Raw genomic sequence first — 22,386 nt, 5'->3', positions numbered from 1 at the left:
GTTTGCAGAGCTCACAGCAGGCAGTTGCCTCCAACAGTTTGGCTTTGGATGTCTCTCCCAATTCATCACGCTCAACCACCATTGACGAAGACTCAGGAGTTGGTGGTGTTGATGTTATCTATGAACTGGACTAAAACCTCAAGCTTCCTTTTAAATTACACAAAAAGTGGTTGAAATAAGAAAGGATGGCTGACAGTACCTCACTTCTGTATAACGAATGGAGAAGGCGGAGGGGCAAGAATTCAGCCAAAGAAAGAAAACGTTTTAAGAAGCGGAGGGTGTCGACACCAAATGAAACTGCAGGAGCTGACTCTTCCTAGCAGGAAGAGGGGACAGTCGGGTGATTCTTCTGCGGAAAAGCCTCCGCTGAAGAGATGGCCGGCTGCGCCTCAAAAACAGGCAGGTTTCCAAACTGATCCTTCAATTGAGGAGGGAATGGGGAACACCTTTAGGGGACCTTTCTGATGGGACACAAAGTTGGTTTGTTCCCGATAACATTCCTGAAAGGTGTATCTCAGAGGAGGTGGATTCAGAAAAGGGGGGGATGGCGCATTCTTGACGAGGTTTTCTCAACAGAGGGTGAGTGTCTGCAGATCGAGAAGTGCTTAAGTGCTTTCTTGAAAAGAGGAGCTCTTGTCATATTGTGTGACAATGATGAGACAAGGGACTGGCTGCGGAGCATGGCTCCCGGACTGAGAGGCGGCGGCACTGAAGTGATAGATGTCTTTGGGGACTATAGAGACCTCATAAGATCTATCAAGGTCTTCCTCAGTATCGACAGTTCTATGACCAGGAAGGACTCTGTGACAATTCTTAAGGCTATTGCTAACCAGAATTGCGGAATTTCTGTGGCGGACTAAAAGGTCATTGGAGACGTCTAGGAAAATTCCAGGATGATGCTATGCTGATAAATAAGCTGTCTGCAGCAACTTTAAATGTGAGGACGTGGGGATGGTCATTGGAGTAGAGTAAATCCAGCTGAAGACGCAGTGTGGGGGCTAATCATAGGGATCAAGGTCCTTCAGGTACTTGCAGTACAGTAAAGCGACTTCAGCTGTGTTCTACAGGTGCTTTTTGGCGGAAGAATTTCACTTGTCCGTGATACAGGAACTCTGGATTTGTAAGGGTAAAGAATCAGTGCTGTCCTTGACAGGGGTTGAAATTGTTAGTGCCTGTTTTAATAATGCCAGAGTTTGTATTGTTATAAGAACAAGGTGAACGAAGCATTCCTGTTCTGGAATTTTGTTACAGGTATCTCTTTTGGTTGGGATTTGGTGGATTGCTAGGAGGAGCAGTGTGTAATTGGTGATTGGCTGTGATGATAACTCACACGGTGAAGTGTGGGGCAGTACCAACACAAACGCAGATGTAAGTTGCTTCAGGAGTATATGATCTCCTGCAGTCTAGTGATTGCCAACATGCTCCTACATTTTTCGCGCGTGAACGTGAAATGAAGTGACAGACATAACCATGATAAGGGAGAGAATGGTAGATCAAATACATGGTTAGCACGTATCTGATGAGCTTTCCCTCTCTGATCATGCTCACATCTTAATATTGGAGACTTAGAACTTGAAAAAGTTCAGTATAAGAATCCGAAAAATACAGACTGAGATTCATCCAAGGAAAACCTAAGGGCACAACTGGAATCCGATGGTAGTAACCAGAACTACTGGATTTACAATACAGTATACAAACATAATTTCTGGTCGATTGTAACTAACTCAATTTTACTTTTTTACAAACAAATGTATGTTTTTAAGATTTTTGTTACTAAGGTTTCAAGACGATAGAGTTTTTTAATATTTGGAGGTGTTGTACAAATTAACCGTCTAAACTAAAAATGCATTTTTAGTTTGATGTTTCAAGATTTTAGATCCTTTTCAGTGAAATTACCTTTCTGTGATTAAACCAGCAGGAATTTATAATTATATTTATAATAAATTTAATTATATTAATCCTATCAGTTTAGTTTTGAGAAACACAAAATACAAATATCAGATTAATAGAGGTTTTGTTGCACCTTAGAAATTTTATGTTTAGTCAAAAACTATTGGGCTGTGCTCTAGTGTTGGAGTGTATTATTTACCATGACTGACTTGGCAGTTTCTACCTAAATGTAATGCATTTACGGCTTTTTTAGACAAATACCATTTTGTAATCAATGCAAAACTTCATGGTCATATACTTCAATGTCTTTATTAACTAGATGTGGATACCACTTGTCTCTTTAATGATATTCTGAAAGAATCTCAAAACTTCATGGTTATATACTTCAATGTCTTTATTACTAGATGTGGATACCACTTGTCTCTTTAATGATATTCTGAAAGAATCTCAATTGATAATCTGACAAGTTTCTTCTATGCTCTTAACAAACTTGTCAGATAGAAAAATAAAATAATAATAATAAATAAAAGTACACTAATTCTTTTCCCATTTATTAGAATGTTAAGACGATTTTGAGGTATAGTACATAGTACAATAAAACACTGCATTCATAGAACATTACAGTTAACATAGCTTCACCCAATTTTCCAAGCGAGTCAGATTGAGTCAAAATTCAGAATCAGAATCTCTTTATTTACATTATCATTAAGACATGTAATGGGGTCCAATAGAATTTTACAAAGAAATATATCTTCATGTCTCTTGCTTTACAAATTAAGTTTTGTAAGTTCATAATATTCTTTCACGGTGTACAAAGGTCGTTCCATCAACCAGTTCTGGAGACTTCTCTTGAGATTTTTCCCACTGAGCCTTTTCAAATGCTGCGGCAATGCATTGTACATTGTACATCTTGCATCCCGTGTATGTTGGATGGCTTCTTGCTGTACTTGGTAGTGCAGTGCGGTGGGAGAAAGAAGTCTGTGGTCCTCCTGGTGTTATGTGAGTGTAAGTTCTCACCTCTTTGATTTGCCATACAGTCTTCATCTGTTACCACTGAGAGGACATATATACCTACAATGGTCAGTATTTTTAGAGACTTAAAAGCTCCTCTGCAGCTGTCTTGTGGATTTAGATCTGCTAGAATTCTGATGGCCTTTTTTTATTGGATGAGAATTTTGTTCAGATTATTTACAGATGTTCCTCCCTACACCGCAACTCCATACCGCAAATGAGACTCAACAAGTGCAAAATAGGCTGTCCTTGCTGCCTCAGGCCCTGCAATCCACTTCATCCTTCTGATCACGAAGATTCCTGTGCTGAGTTTTTTACACAGATTATTTATGTGTGCTGTCCAACTGAGTCCACAGTCGATAGTTAGACCAAGTAGCTTTGCTTGTTTCTCTTGGAGAGTATCTGTGCTTTCTAACACTGGATCATGCTTCCTACTAAAATTTATGTGCATGGTTTTTGAAGGGTTTATAGCCAAGTTGTTCTGAAGGCAGTACTGAATTGTTTTGTTTGTTGAGCATGACATCTGTGAGTACATTTCTTGTGCATTATCATTTGCCAGAACCAATGTCGTGTCATCGGCGTACATAGTAGTTTTTATGTTATTGGTGCCAAGGTATATAGGGAGGTCATTTGTAAACAGTACAAAGAGGAAGGGACCCAAAACTGAGCCCTGAGGCACCCCTCTGTTCATCAAATATGGCTTAGATCTGAAAGTTAATTTCTTGCCTTTCTCTGACGTTTGAACCTCGACAATTTGACTGCGCCCTTGGAGATAACTTGCTATCCACTTTTTTGATGTGTCTTGAAAACCTAGTGTTGACAATTTGTTTAGAATCAGGTCATGCCCCAGACAGTCAAAGGCTTTACTGTAGTCTAGTAACACAGCCGAGACATGCTTTTGTTCCTCTAGCCGATATGTTATGTACTCTACTAGACTTGTAATGGCAGTGACAGTTGACCTTCCCTTTAGAAAACCATGTTGGCTGTCTGTGATCAAGTTTTGACTTTCCAGTTGTAGTAACATTCTCTTTAGTGCAATCTTCTCAATTATTTTCGCTGACTTCCATTTTACTGACGGCACTTATCAACAGATATGAGATACCGGACTGAATACTTTTTTTAATATATCTCATAACAGAAATTTGGGGAATACAACAACACATTTGTACATATCTGTTATGTTTTATTTTCATTAATAATTTACAAAAATATAAAAAATAATTTATTTTATATAAGATAGCCTTATCCACACATATTACAACAAAAGTGACATAAAAATATCTAATACAATAAACTATCACATTAAGTATCCACATAGACTTAATCACAGAGAAACATTGTGAGTTCTGTGCACTCACTCCATTTACTATAAAATATATATATATATATATATATATATATATATATATATATATATATATGAAATATACCGAACAAATTTAGTAGTAATTATAAAATATACCTTTCACAACTTATTTTCAATCAGACTTTTAGAATAAAAACATGGTGTAGGTTTGTTATTGATGATAGATCATTTGAAGAATATCAGGGTCTCGACCATTTTCAACTGTTAAAATTTTACACAAAATAGAACACTACATTCCAAGGATGAGGGATCTATCCTCTTCATAAGGTGACAAATAATCTTAATACATAAGGTTAAACATACACAAAAACTTAATAACTAAAATGAGTGGTGATGAACTCACCAAAGTGTAAATTTGACTTTATCCCTCCCGATCATTGCTACATTTTTTGTTCAATGTGACACTACACTATATAACAGGAGGAGGTGGTGGTATTGATTTTCTCTCGTCTGTCACCTCAGCTGATACATGTGACATGGGCTATGTAGAGTGCTCTTTGTTCTGTGCAGTGACATTACTTGGATTCATTCTCACCAGTCTCGATTGACATGTCAATGCTTAGTTTTTTGACATATAATTATTCCATTGTCATATTTAGATGTTGGCAAATCTATAAATCTCCCTGCATCATTTATCCCTGGCCATTGCAATTCTCCATCCCATTACTTAATCCTGTTAATGCCTAAGTTTGCAATAACATTTTCATATTATTAAAACATTTATACAACTCTTCTTTCACTAGGGCCAGTAAACATTTATGTGTGGCTTTATGTAAGAATAAATTACTGCATTAAGGGCAGCAACATAATTATTATTTGAAAAAGTTAAGCATAACTAGTCTTAATAATTTTGTAAATAATACATTCAGTTCCAACTATGAAAACAAAATACCATATAAGGTTGAACAGTTAATTCATATTTAGTTTATAATACTGTGATGAAAAAGAAGAAATCTTTCTCAAACCTCAATAAACAGTTGATCTGAAATACTCCAATTTTATCAGGTAAATTTAGAGTTTTTAAGCTAAACATGACATCTTTCCATGTCTAAAAGCAATAAAAATAATTTGTTATGAAAATATAAGTCAAGAAAAGCTTCAGAATTTCAACAGATGAAGCACTCACTTAAGTCTCACATCAGTGTAAGAAAAGAGGGATCATGTTGTAAAACCATGTCTGAGTAGGTACTCTTGGTCCCGCATCCAGAGCCGTTCACAGATGGTATTGAGCAGTGGTGCCACCTTGTGTACCTCATTCCTCTCACTTGACGCTGATTTACCAAGTCTCAGAACCGGCACCCTCCACTTCTGCTCAAACTCCTTGGTCTCCGCCACATCTACCTCCAGTTTGTTGGTAGAACTAAACCTGTGTAATCCACAAATAAAGCATTACAAGGCAATGGCTTTAATATATTTCAAAGACATTGCAAATGCTAACAGGTTTCAAAATGTGGACTCATGTAAAGAAATCTATAAAGATATTTGTTTAGAGTAGAGTCTCACAGGTTATATAAAAAGATGGCCACAGAAAGACGGTGTGCCACTCAAGCTTGGAGATAGAAACTAAGAAAAATCTTGGTGCATATTCACCTAAAGGCACACATCTTCATGGTTTGTTCATGGTTACTACAAATCATGAGGTATATGTATTAGGTATAAAAAGAGACCCACATTTTGTGTTCTAGTATAATTGGGGTTGGTTTTATGTATATATAACAATATAGTTAATTCAGTTTTAGTATTTTATGAGATTTTTATTGTGAAGGCCTGCAAACTGTCAGAAATGATGGGCACACCAATTTTTGGAACTTTGCATGATCACAGCACAAGGGTTAAACCTCTAAGTGCTGGTAATTTTGCCTAAAATGCTCAGCTGTTTATATGGTTACAGTAAGCATATTTCTTTTTAAATGAGTTAAAATACGAATATTTATAGAAATATGATGTCTTACACGTCTTTATTCAGAAATAACTAAATAATACTAAAAATATTTATTAAAACTTATCATAATTTCCGTCACACGTAGTCTTGTAAAAACTATGGTAAAATGAAATGTTTTTGTTTCCATCCACAAACACATATGTCAAAGAATTAAAAATGTATTATATACAAAAAATGCACAATTTAATACTGAACAAAGGTATATAGAACAGTTGGATAATTGCTTCAAAGTAATATTGCTGTTAAAAACACACACACATATATATATATATATATATATATATATATATATATAATACACTGTTAATACATGATTTTTTTCTGATTGCAGAGCTTTGTTTGTTGTACGATTGCCAACATGACAAAAGAAACAACAGTTTTTAATGATAAAGATATTAAAAAAAAAACACACTTTTTCTTTAATTTGGTGTACTAAACATATCAATTGATTAATGATTTAGCACACCATCACAGTTTAGCTTTAATAATGGTGCCATCACAGTTCTCTCTCATACATAGTTTGCTGTCAAAATGCTAGTCGCGATCACGACTCGTAGTGCTTCTAGGGTTAAGCAAAAACCTATATCAAGAATGTTTTCTTAATTTTGTGTTGTCTTGTCACAAAACTTTTTTAATTCATCCCCGGAGACAGGAAGTTTTAAGAACAATATGTGGTTAAGACTCCACACCAATGTAGGCCAACCACATATACTAAGAATTCTTGAATTTATATGGAATTGATATTGGATGAAGTATGGAATAATCCCAAAAAACATTGTTTGTAATTCCATGCTAGTAGTTCAACTTTTTGGAATGTACTACACCAGCAGCAACTCCACGTACAAAGAATTCAAGAACTTGCTACAAGATTATCACCAGCTTTGCCAATGGTTTACCAAAAGCGTTGGAATGGAAACATGTCTTTCATCAATAAACCCAAATTTACAAAAACAATGATTTTGCACTCTCATAGTAATTAATTGGTCTATTAAAAATCCTCATGTTATTATACAGGCTCATCATTAATACAAATTTTCTTTAACAAGCTGGTACAAATTCATGACAGCTTTGTTGAGTGTATGAATGCCACTAAACACTCAATATATGGTTTATGCATGACAATACTTCATCTTTTTATTATACAGAAATAGAACTAGTCTTGATCACTAAACAACCTCTGAGTGACTGAGACTAGTGCAATGCCCTTGGTGAATCAATAATCAGGACAGATGCCGATTCCATCTTGGTTAGAGAGGCTGAGTTGGAGATAGAGGGGAGTTGGTAAGATAGAAGTGGTTAGTAAAAGTATGTCACAGGCATCCTCCAAGACCAAGGTCGGACTAAAATAGCGGTAATTTTATTTAGATCGTATAATGTTTTCTCACTTCCAGCTCCGGTGCCATTAGATGAGTGACTGCAGTCACACTGAACCTTGGACAATAAACATATAGCACTGATCTCAAGATCACGACTTGGTTAACAGTTAAGTGACATAGTTGTTATTTAAATGAATGGCTATACTTGCAAAAAATTCAATACAGTATTTTAAAAACTGTTACATACTTTTTTTGTTGATTAACAGATCTTGAACACCCCCAAATAAATAATTTTAACTTAATTTGGCATGAAATTAAATTTTATTGGACCTGCCTTCTCTTGCGTTCTCCAAAATACCCAAAAACCTTGCATTCGTGAGCAAGTCCCCATTTTGCCAGTTATTTATAAAAACACCCATGAATAGAATGTTATTTGTTACTATTGATTAATTTGAGACTGTTTCATACCTTGTTCCAATAACGATTGAAGCAGGCTGACTAGGCTCGTCCTTAGTCATCTTGTTGATGAGCTGGGGCAGTTCTGAGAAGCTGTTGGAATCCGAGTACGAGAACACAAACACCAGAGCATCCACTTTCTCCTTGCACGACTAATTTCATAAAACATAACAAGTAACATCCATAAATTAAGCTTTATAGTAATTTTATTTTAATTATTTGTAGATTGTTTTATTCAAATCATGGAATACTTATTTATTTGCAAATAAAAATTTTGTATTACTGTAATACACATAATGAAGAAATGGATTGCATTTTATTATAGATTGAGCTATTACATGATTATTATACAATTTTAAAAAGAAACTGTTTGTACTCGTACCTTGTGGTTGGTACATTATTCCTCAAGAGTGATTGAAAAACACTATGGTTTAAACCACATTATACTACTGGTATATACATAGAACACCTTGATACAGTGTATTAACTGTCTTAGTCATCATAGTCTCAATACTCTACGGGTAGATGTGAGTTGTGGTTGTTTTCTACATCTGTTTCAGTGTCTCCAGAACTTTAAACTTGATTTTGCAGTATTATAGCACATGTGCTAAATGATGCAAAACTTTCTAATAATTGATCTTTGGAACTTAATCTTGAAAAATAATTTTAATTAAAACAAGTAATATAGGTACCTTATTAGTTCAAATTATTTTTGCTAATCTGAAATTAAACATGTAAATTTGAGATAGTCATAACAAGAACTGGAAAAATTAAAATCAGTTTTATACTAAATTTAAATGCAAATTGAACAGAATAACTGGGTACAGTCGGGAAGTTGTATACATAAAATAAATATTTAAAATGGGTAGAAAGCAAAAAAAATTAAATGATCAGTCAGTAATACTTTTGGAGATTACAACTTATTAGTTTTTATAGTGGGCAATAATATACAATAATTAAATTAATTAATTTACCACATTTTATAAAGAACTGTATGCAAGAAAAATCTAAATTATACAGTTTTGGGAACAATATTAAAACTCTATTAGTCACACTTATTATTTGTCATAAGTAGTCAAGTAGAAGACAATTATTGTTTCCACCATTAACTACCTTTTTTACCTTAATTTTCTAATTTTTCACCTAAGTTCATGAAAAAATGCATTTTAAGGATAATAATCTAACACAATTTAGTCAATTCAAAACATATTTTAAATAGTTAACTTAGATTTTTACACAAATTTCTGTATTTTGAATTAAGTAACATAGTGTAATATATAGATTAATTTAACCCAAAAAATGGCAACTAAATTACGTATATTGGCAGGCCACTTTTCCAGGTTTTGCAAGGGTATTTTACAAAAAAATATAATAAATACTAAACAGTTATTTGATTATACAACTGTCATACATAATATTTTTCATAAAAGTCTGTAATTTTTACTATGCATATTTTTATAAGTAAATTAGATTTTTTTTTATTCTTTTGGAATATCTGAATATATATTACATTAATATATAACCATTACATATTACTAGTATCTGTTCACCTAACTCACAGGTAAAATGTGGCTATACTTCCTAATGGTGTTGTCGCCCGCGTCCCAGCACTGGAGCTTGAACAGGATTACTTTGTCCCAGATTTTGACTGGCCAGTAAACATTGGTCTTGCGGATACCGACAGTTTCAATGTAAGATGACGGTGTAGCAGTCCCGGCCAGTCTTGCCACAGTTGCCGTCTTGCCTATCCCTGACTTGCCCACAAAAAACAGCTTGTAGCATACTTCTTCCACCTGGGTGAGAATCGATGGCCTCTCCAGTATTCCTTAACATCAATATATTTTAATTAATCACAGTGGTGACTGGTGAGTTACGTTTCTTTGTATTGTCTGATTATCTGAACAGTATAATAATGATGTTTGCCAAAATTGCAACTGACTGTATTCAAAGTCACAACACCATAACTGCAGTGCTCTGGCATACCACTTATAGTGTATTGCATTCTAGCAGTAAACCAATGAAATGTTTTAGGCTTCTTTTTAGATAGAGTATAATTTTCCACCACACTAAATTTGGAATAAAGACTGTGCGGCTTCTGCCTGAGCCTTCACAAAGTACAGGATGGATGTTTGTATAAATCGTAAATATTTCTTATTCAATACAACTATTCAATTTATTTTTATGAACCTCTCACATTTTTAGACGTGACATAAGACTGCACTTATATAAAATGAGATAACTCAATAGGCAAAATATGTAAATTAGAGCTTAAAGTGTGTTTATCTATTACATATACGAGTACTATAGGTAGTTATTTTTGTCTTTTTTGAAGTAAAGGTGACATTTTGCAAAGGTTATTTGTTGAATATTGTTTTGTTTTAAGTGAAAAAAGTAGTAGTGTTGCTATTTTAGAGATATAAATAATGTGCTTTTATTCAATACAGTTATTTGTTTGAAAATGTTCATGTCGTAATTGCCCAATTTTATATAAGTTTGCGTTTGGTGTTTTTAAGCATATTTTTTACATTCTTTAAAATATCATTTGAATTCATAGATATGTTTTAAAAAACTATCTTTAATCTATTGTGGATTTTTTTCTTCCAAAAAGAAAACATACAGTATTATTCTCATTATTTCTGAAAAGTTACTCAAAATTGATGTTTAAGAGATATTATTTTTCTTTTTAATGAAGGTTTTTAATGTAAAAGTTTAAACGAATATTATGAAAAATATAATATTTTATTTATTCAAACAGTTTGAGTGTTAGTAATTCACTGAGAGGGAAAAGCTATTTAAAAGACAGAGGTGATCTATCCAATTCACTTCTAATATTTGTGTGGATGGCCTGATACATGTTTAAGGTACAATTTTACTAGAGGGATAGTTGCGATTATGGCCATGAAAGTATTTTTAATACACCAATTATATAATCTGCTAAAAAGCAATGTCTATTATCAAATGAGCTTTCAATGTAGTGATGAGAACATTTAAAAGAAAAATATTATTGCCTAAATATCTGCAAGTGGAAGAAATAGATGACGAAAAGACATTATAAATTATGTGTAACAAGTTAAAAAAGGCACATGAAATATTTAAAAGAAGATAAGAAGAATACTTCAAAATTGTTATAACCCCTCATTTATTAAGGGAGTACATTGTTTTCAGAATTCTTCTAACTGCTTAAACCTCTGTATACTTTTGTGTTATGTTTCATCAAAGATGGCATATATATAAATTATCTATGAACTCTGTATTAAGTTAAAATAGAGAAAAAGCTTGTCCTAACTTTAATTTTTTTTGTTAAGGGACTACATTTTAGGGATCATAGGAAAATGCTACAAGGTGTTTTAACACACAATAATGGCAAATATTTGAAATCAATTGTTTAATAGTACTTGAAAAAATAACTTTGTATGCCTCTTTAAGAATACATATTGATCTGTTTTGTGCCATATGAATAAAAACAATGTCACTGTACCAAAAAGATACATTCATAATGATTTCATTGTACAGGCTCCAATATAAAATTAGACATATAATAATGTGTGCATATATTTATTTTGTTTCATGATAGCAAGACATACAGTATTAAGTTACATTAAAACATATAGTTATGACGTTATGACATACAGTAATTCTCATTAAAGCCAGACTGAAAAGAGGACTGGATGATGGTTATTTACTAAATAGGGTTGACAGAAAGAATGTGATGTATTGGTGAAGTGTGCAATAGTTGAAAACAGTGATGGTAAAAGCACCAGTTATTCATAATTTATAGATGAACCCGGAAGTGGAGGCAAATACCTGACTGTGTTTTTTTTTTTAATTAGCGTACAGGTTTATAGTTTAACTTAGTGGTAAAAACACTAAAAAATTATTTTAAACATATTCACATGGCATGGCATGATAAACACTCTGCGACTGTGGTTGTCTCTGTCTGTGACTACTCACCAGCGACTGACACTAGTCGCACCAGTCAAAAGAGTCCATAACAAATGTTAAAAGCAGTACATCACAATTATCATAACTGTCGCATAGATAAAAACGTATTTAATACAATTTTACACCAACTGAAAAATTACATTTTATTTTGCAAAAATAGTAGATTATAACTGTGATTGTTTGCAACCTCGTGTTGTTGCAACCAAAAGAAGAGGTATTTCCAGAGAACTAATTACTAATACTTCACCATGGATATGCCACTAGATTTCATTATCCAAAAATTATCAGCTTTTATGAGTATTTTTAACTAATAATTTTGACATAACACCAGAAGTTTTCTTAATATAAGCTGTAGCTTAGATGACTCACGTCGTTACCCATCCTACATAATGTCTGCACTTCCAGCTTGCCCCCAGTTGGCAGGAATATGCCTACATTAAGCTATTACTGTATACTACAGTACCAGAACTCCTTAGTTGTAGGCTCCCTCTGTTGAGCAGACCTTGGTGTCTATGACAACTAATCACTCATGCATAAATTTAATACCTACAGTGATACTTACATTTTTAACTGTGTGAAGTGTAAAAGAATATATTATTATCTTGTTATGTAATTTAACACTAATCCATTGCCAAAAAAAAAAAACTACTGATTTCATTATAAGAGAGAACATTAACATAAAACAACTCAGTAAAATTAAATTTTGGATCTATTTGAGCTACACAATAATTCTGTTTGTGCAATACAAGGCTGCATGCAATTCAGAAAAAGCCAATATAAACTGTTACTATTGTAATACTCATTATGACAAAATTAATATATCTTGTGATTTGTCTTTATATGAACCCTCTTGACAAAAATTACACTGAGCTGATGATGTTGTTAAAAGGTTATGTTGAACCCAAACCAAGCCTAGAAGTCACTGTACTTGGAAACGTATTGATAAAGACATTGAAGAAGTTAAACGGTCTTGTAAACAGTGTTGTCTTTAACAAAATTTATCAGCCAAGGAAATCAGTCACCCTTGGCAGACTCCAAGAGGTCCATGGGGCAGGATTCACATAGATTTTGCAAGTCCTAATAATGGTCAATACTCTTTTATTGTAGTGGATGCTTTTTCTAAGTGGGTTGCAGTCACACCAACAGGTATAACAGGTATTACATCGACACATTGGTGTGTTAGGGAATTGCAGACACAGTTTACCACATTTGGACTCCCAGCTATATTAATCTCAGATAATGGTGCCCATCACATATTTTTAAACAATTCCTGAAGAAAAATGGTGTCATTTACAAAACTACTGCCCCTAATCATCCATCATCAAATGGCCAAGCGGAAAGATTCGTGCAAACGGTTAAGAATTCACTAAGTGCTATGCAGAATGAAGGAGGGAAAACTGAAACGAACCTGTATTATTTACTTATGCAACTAAAGCAGGCTGTAAACTCGACTGATTCAACATCCTATCAGTTATGTTTAGCAGTCCTGTCAGAACACATCTTGCACTGTTATACCCAAGAGAAAAAACAAGAAGAGAATAACATAACATTTGCTAAAAGTTATAGGAAGAGAAGGAAATCTTATGTTCAAAAATCAGATGGGATGATGGAGTTATCTGGTGTAGACATCTATCAAAAGCTACACTGCAAAATGTATCCAACAAATTAAAAGACGATTAATATGTCTAAACACATGTTTATATTTATCTAATATATATCATATGGTTTATTCATAATAATGATCTATGTTGTTTATTTAAGAATAAACTGAACACTAAGTTTTTAATGTGTTTTATTTAAACTTTTAAGTAAGATATATCTTGAGTGGCCAATTTAACTAAACATTATCAAATTTATTTAATATAAAAGAACAGCCTAGTAAAGTATATTTATATTTATTGCCAGACTTTAAGACTGACTTTAATAAATAGTTTACGTCAACATTTCTTGAAAAATTTAAAATTAGTCAGAAGATTAGAAAGTAGTGTGTAGAGTAGAGCTACTCCAAGATAAAAACCATTGTATTTGCCATGAAGAATTAACATTTATATCTACACCTTACTCACCAAACAGTTTTCTTCCAGTTGTTTGGGGATTGTAAAAATGTTGCAGAACTGTCTCACCCTCAGCTGTGCTTTGCCAGTCCATCATCACAATCGATCGATTCGAACTAGATGCACGAGACATTGTTAATCTACAACAGAAGAATATTTTCTTGAAGAAGGAATGAGGGTATATATCTATATACACACACAATATAGTCTGATACACAGATAGCTTTTTGATGAAGGGTATGTCAGACTGTGGGAAGTACAGTTCATCTCCTGGAACAGCCCTTGGGGAATATCTGGGGGAGCATTGCAATTGTTCAGCATGAAACTTAATTTAAGCTTGCAGCAACATAGGATTGGCTGGGAACTACGTTGAACAACAAATAGTGATACCATTTGATAGTCAGGCCGTTCTTATGGCTCTTAATGAAACACTTTGAACAACTGAATTCAAGGCCTGAATGGGAATATTTTTAGACTTTATTCGTTATAGATAAAGTCATAATTCAGTACATCTTTATTTCTTTATTATCAACAGCAAAGCCAATATATATATACATATATATATACCAGATTTAAAGGCAATGAACTCATTGACGAATTTGTGAGAAATGGCTCAAAGAAGGACCAACCATACAACTGGTAGTTGGTTTTTTGGACCTTAACCGGCTTGTGCTAAAAGTAAGTCAACTGTTCATCAAACTTTTGGAAATGGTTCAGAGATAAACATTGTCATTGGAAGCAGAGTTTCTCTAGGCATCAATTAGTAAGAAGCTCTTTAGGCGCTGATAACCAGTTCATGAACTGACTGATGAAGCTGAACAAAGGCTTTTTGACTCAGATAATTTCTCTTTCTGAAATGGACAAGATAATTCAAGAAACACTTACAAACCTTATTACTCACTACTGAATATCCTAGGTACAAACAATGTAATCAGTCAGAGAAGACTGCTAAACATATTATTTTGAATTGTGAGAGGCTTGAGATTAGAAGAAGCCTATTTGGAATCTAACAACCAACTAATGGAACCTAGGGTGTTTAATAACCATAGGCTGACACGTTTGGGAACTAGAAAAATTATAAGAAAACTCTAGAAGGAACTAGTAGTTAAACGGACTGATAGTAATGCCTCCAACCTCAGCGGACAGAAACATCTCTTGAGATAGTAGCGATCAGTAAAATATGATAGAAAAACAGTTGTATATACAAGCCAATAGATTGACACCAACAAGTTACTACAAGTCATAGCATCCTTGTGTATTATTTTGCAGATGATAAATATAAAATTTCAAACAGTAAGAACCTTCTATAACTTTAAAAAATATTGAAAAATGCAGTGTATAGAATAACAAATACTTTTGGTAAAATATTGGCCAGATATATTGTTCCTTGCCTATTTAACAGTCTACTAAATTATATTTTTAATGAAAATTATTGGAAGTTTAAAAAACTGGTTTACAGGTGGTTAATGGAAGAGTGATAAATTTGGAATATAATAGATCTCTATAAAAATTTCTAGATATTATTAACTTATTATATTTATTAATATAGGATAATTTGTTATTAATGTAGGTATGTATGTATGTATGTTATTATTGTAATGTTATCATGGACATTTACTGTTGTATAATGTTTGTTGCTGTGATAAACATATAGTCTATTATTAACTTGTTGTTAACTTATACCATAATATTCTGTTATTTTTTTATAGTTTAGTTATGTTTTTTAATGTTATTGTTGGGGTCTGTTGTTGATTTTGGTTATTGCTGTGATAAACATATAGTGTATATTAACTTGTTACCGTGGTTCCTGTTATTTTTTGCATAGTTTTGTTGTGCTTTTGAATATTATGAATAAATGTTATTAGATTGTTATATACGTGATAAACATATAGGCCTACTATATATACTTATAATAATATATTATTTATTGTGTTATAATCTAGCTTAATAGTTCTTAATTATTTGTGTAACCTGCTTAAGCTTCATGAATCTATGGTGGATCTGGTTGCCCTATTATAGATAAAATCAGATACAGAAAAAATTATATACATTTTTGTTGCAAATTCTAACATAATATTGTCAGTTATTTGTGTTAAACATATTTGGTGTGATGATGGGATTGTTGTTAAGAAATTGTAATAGATATATTTAAACAACATAGCCTATAGTTTTGTTGTTGTTAATAGTACATAAGTTTATTTGTCAAAGTTTGTTAGTTTAATTATTATACTTTTTAATGTTAACACATACCAAGTACAACACATGAATTGTATCAATTCTAACAATAAACTGTTTGCTAGGGTTTGCCATTGGTATGAGAGCCTAGACTAAAGAGGGGAGGGGCTGCAGTTTGTGGTGGTGGCCGCGTACTATAATGCAGTAAGAGAGGTTAGGGAACGGAAATTCGTTACATATGACTAGACAATATGCAATATAATATAACTTACATTTTGGAAGGTGTAGGAAAATGAAGTATTATAAACATATAAATACGTCAAAACACAATACAATAACACATGCACAATAGCACATACACAATAACACAATACCAAAACATGGTTAAGTTAGCATGTAGGGATAACACAAATACATATTACAGACTAGCTAGGCAAACAGACACGATGAAATATATTTTAAATGCTGTAAATGTTACACATTGGTGAAATAAATTAACACATTTATTTATTTATTGATAATCTACTAAAATGAACTTTAATAATTAGAGCAAACTTCATGCTAGATTTGCATGTGCATTGCAATTGCAGAAATAAACACTGGTAGTGGCGGAACAAGGAACGCCTGATAGGTGGGGGTATTTATTCTTGTCTCATACCGATTAGAATTGAGTAGGACATCAACTGCTATAATCCAATCACACTTTATGACCAGTGCAAATTTGTTAGTTAGGAACATGAACTTAATTTTAAGAGTTAGGAGACAGGTTTTATTAGTGTTTATAATTTGAAATGTAAAGAGAAAAAAGAAAACAAAAGTGTATGCTGTTATTTTTGCTTATAAACTTTAACAATATAATAAGTGCCAATTTTGATACGTAATTTAATAAACACTGTATGGTTTAGTTAAGATAGTTTAATTTGGACTCCGCTGACAAGTGTACTTAGCGGGGCCATTGAAATGTAAGCTTTTGGAAATAAACCAACTCAATTCAATTCAATATATATAAATTATATATATATATTTACATTGAATCACAAAAAGTAGGGTAGGGTACGATAAGCGGACCCGGTTTTTTATATCGAAGAATGTAATAATCGATACCTAATATTCGCATCTCAAATCCTAGACTATCAATCGATATAAAGTATCTATAGTTCTCAATAACAATCGTATGTTTTAAATTAAAATATGAATTTAAGGTACTTTGGGATTATACCGACCACACCAGTATGAAGAACACAAAAATATAAATTTATAGAAAAAACATGATAGCACGAAAAAACGACTCTTTAATTACAAAATTACAAACTTACAAGCATTTCCAGGCATTGTGATCGGTATTGTTGTCACTGTTATCTTATCTTTCTCGAGAATCCCAATTACGACAGGCCACGTGGCATCACATGATTTGCACGGTACATAATTGCCTTTCCATTACAATTCAATTTATATTTCTGATCAGATCCTCTAGAATTTGATATTTTACTGATAGGTACTATCACCAGGGATGTTTTTCTTTCGTTGACATCAGCGCGAAGGCATGGCACTCGCATTTTGGGTGGCGGAGTGTGATCAAGAATAAAAACAAGTTTTGAGTGTTTTTTCAATAAAGAGTTTAGTTTTAGTTTGATCATGTTTGTTTCTATTGAATTTTTGTGTTTGGAGAAATTTAGAGGTAAAACACGGAAGTACAACAAAGCGACGCACCAGCTGAACGGGCGGCGAGACTCTGCAATCACGTTATCTACTAGACCGCTCGACTTTGACCTCTGTCTGAGGATGGGGAGGGGTTTGCGATAAGACAATTCCTGTTTTATATTGACGAAATATTGTTCTACGCTGATCTAGTAATCAGTAGAAGCAAAATGTCAAATAACGATTCATGTCTGGGTGTGGTCGGTATAATCCCAAAGTACCGAATTTAATATTCACAGTGATCAAACAAATTATTACAACCAAAATTAGGAAAACTGAAGACGACCATATTTGCTCCTCTCACAGTTACAGTTGTTTCCTTCCCACAAATTTCACATAATGGGTTTTTCAGTACAAGTCCAAAATGTTGAAGTCAAGAAAAACATGTCTTATCATCTTCCAAAGCAATGTCGCATAGTTTTCTAAAATTGACTATCATTTTTAATAATCAAATGTAACTTATATAAAATTGAAATATTACATTAAGAGAGTGTAATCAAATATTATTATTTGAGAGTGTTTACAGCAGTTATTGATATAGATTATTTAATTAATCATTAAAAATAATTAATCAGTATTGATTGATTATATCAATGGTCATGATTAAGTAATATCGTTTGCCAATTTCGATATAAAAAACCGGGTCCGCTTGTCGTACCCTACCCAAAGTACTTGCTCTGCCAGGACTCGAACCTGGATCTCTCACTTGCCAGGTGAATGTGCTACCATTACACCACAGAGCCCTAACTTTTTATGATTCAATTATTTTGTATTTGGCTGTATCTGTCACATATGCGTTTAAAAAACCAAACTAACATCTGATCGGAAGACCAAATACCTGTCAAATGACTTTTTGATTAAATTCATTTAAATGGCAATAGCCTAATTTAATTTTTTCAATAAACATTGAATCACAAAAAGTACTTGCTCCGCCGCACTCGAACACGGATCTCTCACTTACAGGGTGAATATGCTACCGGGCAATTGTTTTGTTTGTATTATGAATTATGAATTTACTGGTATGAGGTAGTTGCTGCAGTAAAATATCTATTGTAAAATTATTAAGAATTAATTATACTTTGAGGTTATATACAAAGAAACATTTTTTGCTTACATTAACTACAATAAATAAATCTTTCCTTTAAACCTGACGATTACGAATTACAAATACATTACTTTTGATGTAAATAAATATTCACAAAATTAAGACACTACGAGAAATCACTAAATACACTCAAATTACTGTTATCAACAATCACGAATTGTTTTAAGTGATATCTGTCACTCAACTCACTACCATAGATCAGCTGGCTGAAATTCCCTGAAAGAGGGAAGAGATTCCGCTGACTGCTAGCAGAGGAAATAGTTTATAAACAGTAAAGTGAAATGTGCATGTTGCAAGTTTTTTTTTAACATTTTATTTTTTTACAATCTGTTCAATTCGAGAAGAACAATAAGTAAATATCATATACAGAAACAACACTAACAATATTATTACATTGAGTTAGATGTTAACCATTGCTAACATTAACATAATTAATTAATTCAAAAACCTAAAAGGTAGATCCAGGATAGCAGTTCGGTGGAGTATGTACACATTTTTAGAACTATCAAGTAGATTTACCGCAAGGTGATTTGGATGATCTTCTAATCTTGAAATATAATTACGACTGAATTTGGTAATTTTGTCTTTCGCTGCTTGGATGTTCAAATCTTGATGTAACGTTTTATTGGATACATACCAAAGCGCTTTTGCAATTTTTCTTAACAATTTTGATTGATACCGTTGAAGTATCTCCAGATTTGAGTTGCTTTCTTTGCCACATAACTGCACACCATATGTTCATACAGGTTTTGGGATAGTTTTATATAATAGTATATTGTTCTTCAAACTGAGTTTTGATTTTGATCCGAGTAGCCAATTCATTTTATGTGCTTTTAAAATGTAGCTGTTGTCTCTTTGTCCAAATGTGGGATTTCCATGTAAGCCTTCTCTCTAAGCGCATGCCGAGATAATTTACTTCAGTTACTTGAGCTAAATGGACGTCATTCAATGTAACTGGAAGACAAGAATTTTGATTTTATGCAAACGTTGTGTGAACTGATTTATGTTCTTTAATTTTGATTCCCCATCTCTTAAACCATGTAGTAGTTGCATGTCTAAGTTCTGTCGTAAGTAATGAGATGCTCGAATACAATACTTATGGACTGACAAAATAGCAGTCTCATCTACGAAAGTTGCAATTTGAGTATGTTCATTTTCTGGGAGATCATTGGTTTATAGTAAGTATAAAGATGAACCAATGAACCAAGTACACTTCCTTGAGGAACTCCGGATTATATTGAATGCAGCTGAGTAAGAAAATCTTGGTATTTTATTTGAAAAGATCGGTTTGAAAGATATGGTTTTAGTATTGAAAAAATAGAGTAAGGCAAACATTTTTTAATTTGTATAATAGACCAGTATGCCACCCCTTATCAAACGCTTGACTGACATCTAAAAAGGTAGGCAAACAATCACTTTTATTTTCTAAGCACTCCCGTATCATTTTAAATATTATATGGGCTTGTTCTATTGTGCCACGTTTTCGCCAAAAACCAAACTGATGAGCAGGAACTACAGAATATTCATCGATTAATGACTGTAGGTTTCTCAGAAGAAACTTTTCAAACAGTTTTGAAATAATAGGCTAGAGGCTTATTGGTGTGTATGATGTCAGCTGGGTGATGGGCTTCCCTGGCTTTAGGATGCCAATTTGCTAGGTTCTTTTAAATTGAACGGGTGTGTTTTAGTCTCAATATGGCACTAAATAAGAATATTAAAAATATAAACGCTTTTCTTGGAAGTTCTTTCAGTATTTTTCCAGTAAAAGAGTAATAGCCATCAGACTTATGAGGATTGAGATTGTGTGTTATAACTGAGCGAACTTCAGATTGTCGCAACGGGAAATTGAGTTGAAGTGGATAATCAAAATACTCGTGGATTTCCTCTTCGTTGTTTACAAAGGCATCATTTGATTTGAAAACATTGGTGAAATATTCTGCAAATATCTCAGATTTTTCAATGTTACTTTTCGCCCAGTTTCAATCAGTTTTTAAAATATGGAAAGTGGATATCTTATGCTGCTTAATTCTTTTTGTTACTTTCCATAACGAATAGTCTGTAGCCTCGGTTGCAGAAAGAGGCTGGGTATACTCTTCAAACCACTGGTTTTTTTAATATTAAACAATAACTTTTCAAATTGTTGGGCTGCCCTGTTGAGTTTGCCTTATCATTTGGGTATCTACTGTTTTGTCATATTCTTCTCAATCTTCTTTTCTCAACGATTATTTTCTCGCTGTAGTTATGGTAATATATCCCTATCTTGTCAACTTTTGAAGAACGGTTGCAGCCTCTTTGGCAGAACATTGCAAACAATCAATAAAGTAGTCTATTGCATTTTCTAAATTCTGTCTATTTTGTTGCTTATCCGGACCGTATTTTGGTGAAAAATAGTCAGTTTTGAGAAGCACTCTCCTGGTCTGCTATCGGTTTCGTGCATTTCCTCTTGTAAATCCTCAACACTTTTCAACAAAATGTTCAAATTCAAATTTTTATTTCATGGATCACAAAATCGAATCCAGTTAGTAAATTTGTTGTGTAACACTTGATTCTGTATGTTGGAAGTTGATGCCAAAATTCAACATCACATCACAAGATCTCGTGTTTTTAATTACTTGCTGGTCAAAGGCACCATTCTATGTATTTTTCTGTTATACTTTATGTCAGCCTATGAATTAACGATCTCGTTGTGATAATCTCCCTTCCTTTCTAGCTCACCCTGAAACGTGAGGATCTACTTTGAGGTGCAAACTTTACAAATATATCAATAATTCATCAGAACTAAATTATTAATTTTATCAAAACTTGCAACAACTATTATGATGACTTCGGTTAGTGGCCATTTCGTATAATGCAAACTTAGTACAATAACTTACAGCAAAATGTGATGAAATATTGCATTTTGGATTTACCATGCTAACAGTAGTTCAATAAAAAGAATAGTAAAGAACACAATTAATTAATAAAAAATACAGTAGCAGTCGTGGGACTGCCGATAGAAGTGAAAACGGAACTATTAACCCTTCGAACGCTGAAAGCAATTTGTATAAAAATTGCTCTTATGCTCAATAAAAAAAAATAATAATTTTTAATTTTTTTTAAAGTTATATATTTTTTTAGGTTTATTGGTCTTGCAACTGCTGAAAACCCATAATAGTTTTTGTATTGCTTTTATTTTATTTACATATGAGAGTACATTATATACATGTAAAATTATACACGCAATATATAAAGTTCAATAAAACAATTCTGAAAGTAGCAAAAGTTAGCACAACAGTAATTCATATTATTTATACAACATTAGTAGATAATGAAGGGAACAAATCCATGACAGATATAAAATATATAAAGAACACAAAATGGTACAAAAATAAAAAAAGGCACACTAATATTGGACTTGTATGTGGTAAATCTCAAAACACTCATCTGGGTGG

General features: G+C 32.9%; 1 protein-coding gene and 1 non-coding gene across 5 annotated transcripts; both read right to left on the bottom strand.

Moving 5' to 3' along the window:
• Positions 1-4,858: 4,858 nt before the first annotated feature.
• Positions 4,859-19,215, bottom strand: LOC124354894 (ciliogenesis and planar polarity effector 2-like). 4 transcript variants are annotated; one of them, XM_046805684.1, is made up of 5 exons: positions 19,145-19,215; positions 13,990-14,117; positions 9,541-9,806; positions 7,994-8,133; positions 4,859-5,633 (listed from the first exon to the last, which is right to left on the bottom strand). In XM_046805684.1, exons 2-5 carry the CDS (start codon positions 14,108-14,110, stop codon positions 5,426-5,428), a joined length of 735 nt encoding a protein of 244 aa, XP_046661640.1. In that variant the 5' UTR covers positions 14,111-14,117; positions 19,145-19,215; the 3' UTR covers positions 4,859-5,425. The 4 variants fall into 4 exon arrangements, with proteins under 4 accessions (XP_046661640.1, XP_046661641.1, XP_046661638.1 ...); XM_046805685.1 differs by having other exon boundaries at positions 19,148-19,208; XM_046805682.1 differs by lacking the exon at positions 19,145-19,215 and adding an exon at positions 18,965-19,138.
• Trnaa-ggc lies at positions 18,523-18,593 on the bottom strand. Its single transcript has one exon. It is a non-coding gene; the product is annotated as a tRNA-Ala (tRNA).
• Positions 19,216-22,386: the final 3,171 nt, after the last annotated feature.

The sequence above is a fragment of the Homalodisca vitripennis genome, chromosome 2 (genome assembly GCF_021130785.1).
Source record: "Homalodisca vitripennis isolate AUS2020 chromosome 2, UT_GWSS_2.1, whole genome shotgun sequence".
Taxonomy (NCBI): Eukaryota; Metazoa; Arthropoda; class Insecta; order Hemiptera; family Cicadellidae; genus Homalodisca; species Homalodisca vitripennis.
The sequence above is the reverse complement of the archived record's forward strand: the minus strand, read 5'-3'. Positions and strand labels throughout refer to the sequence as shown.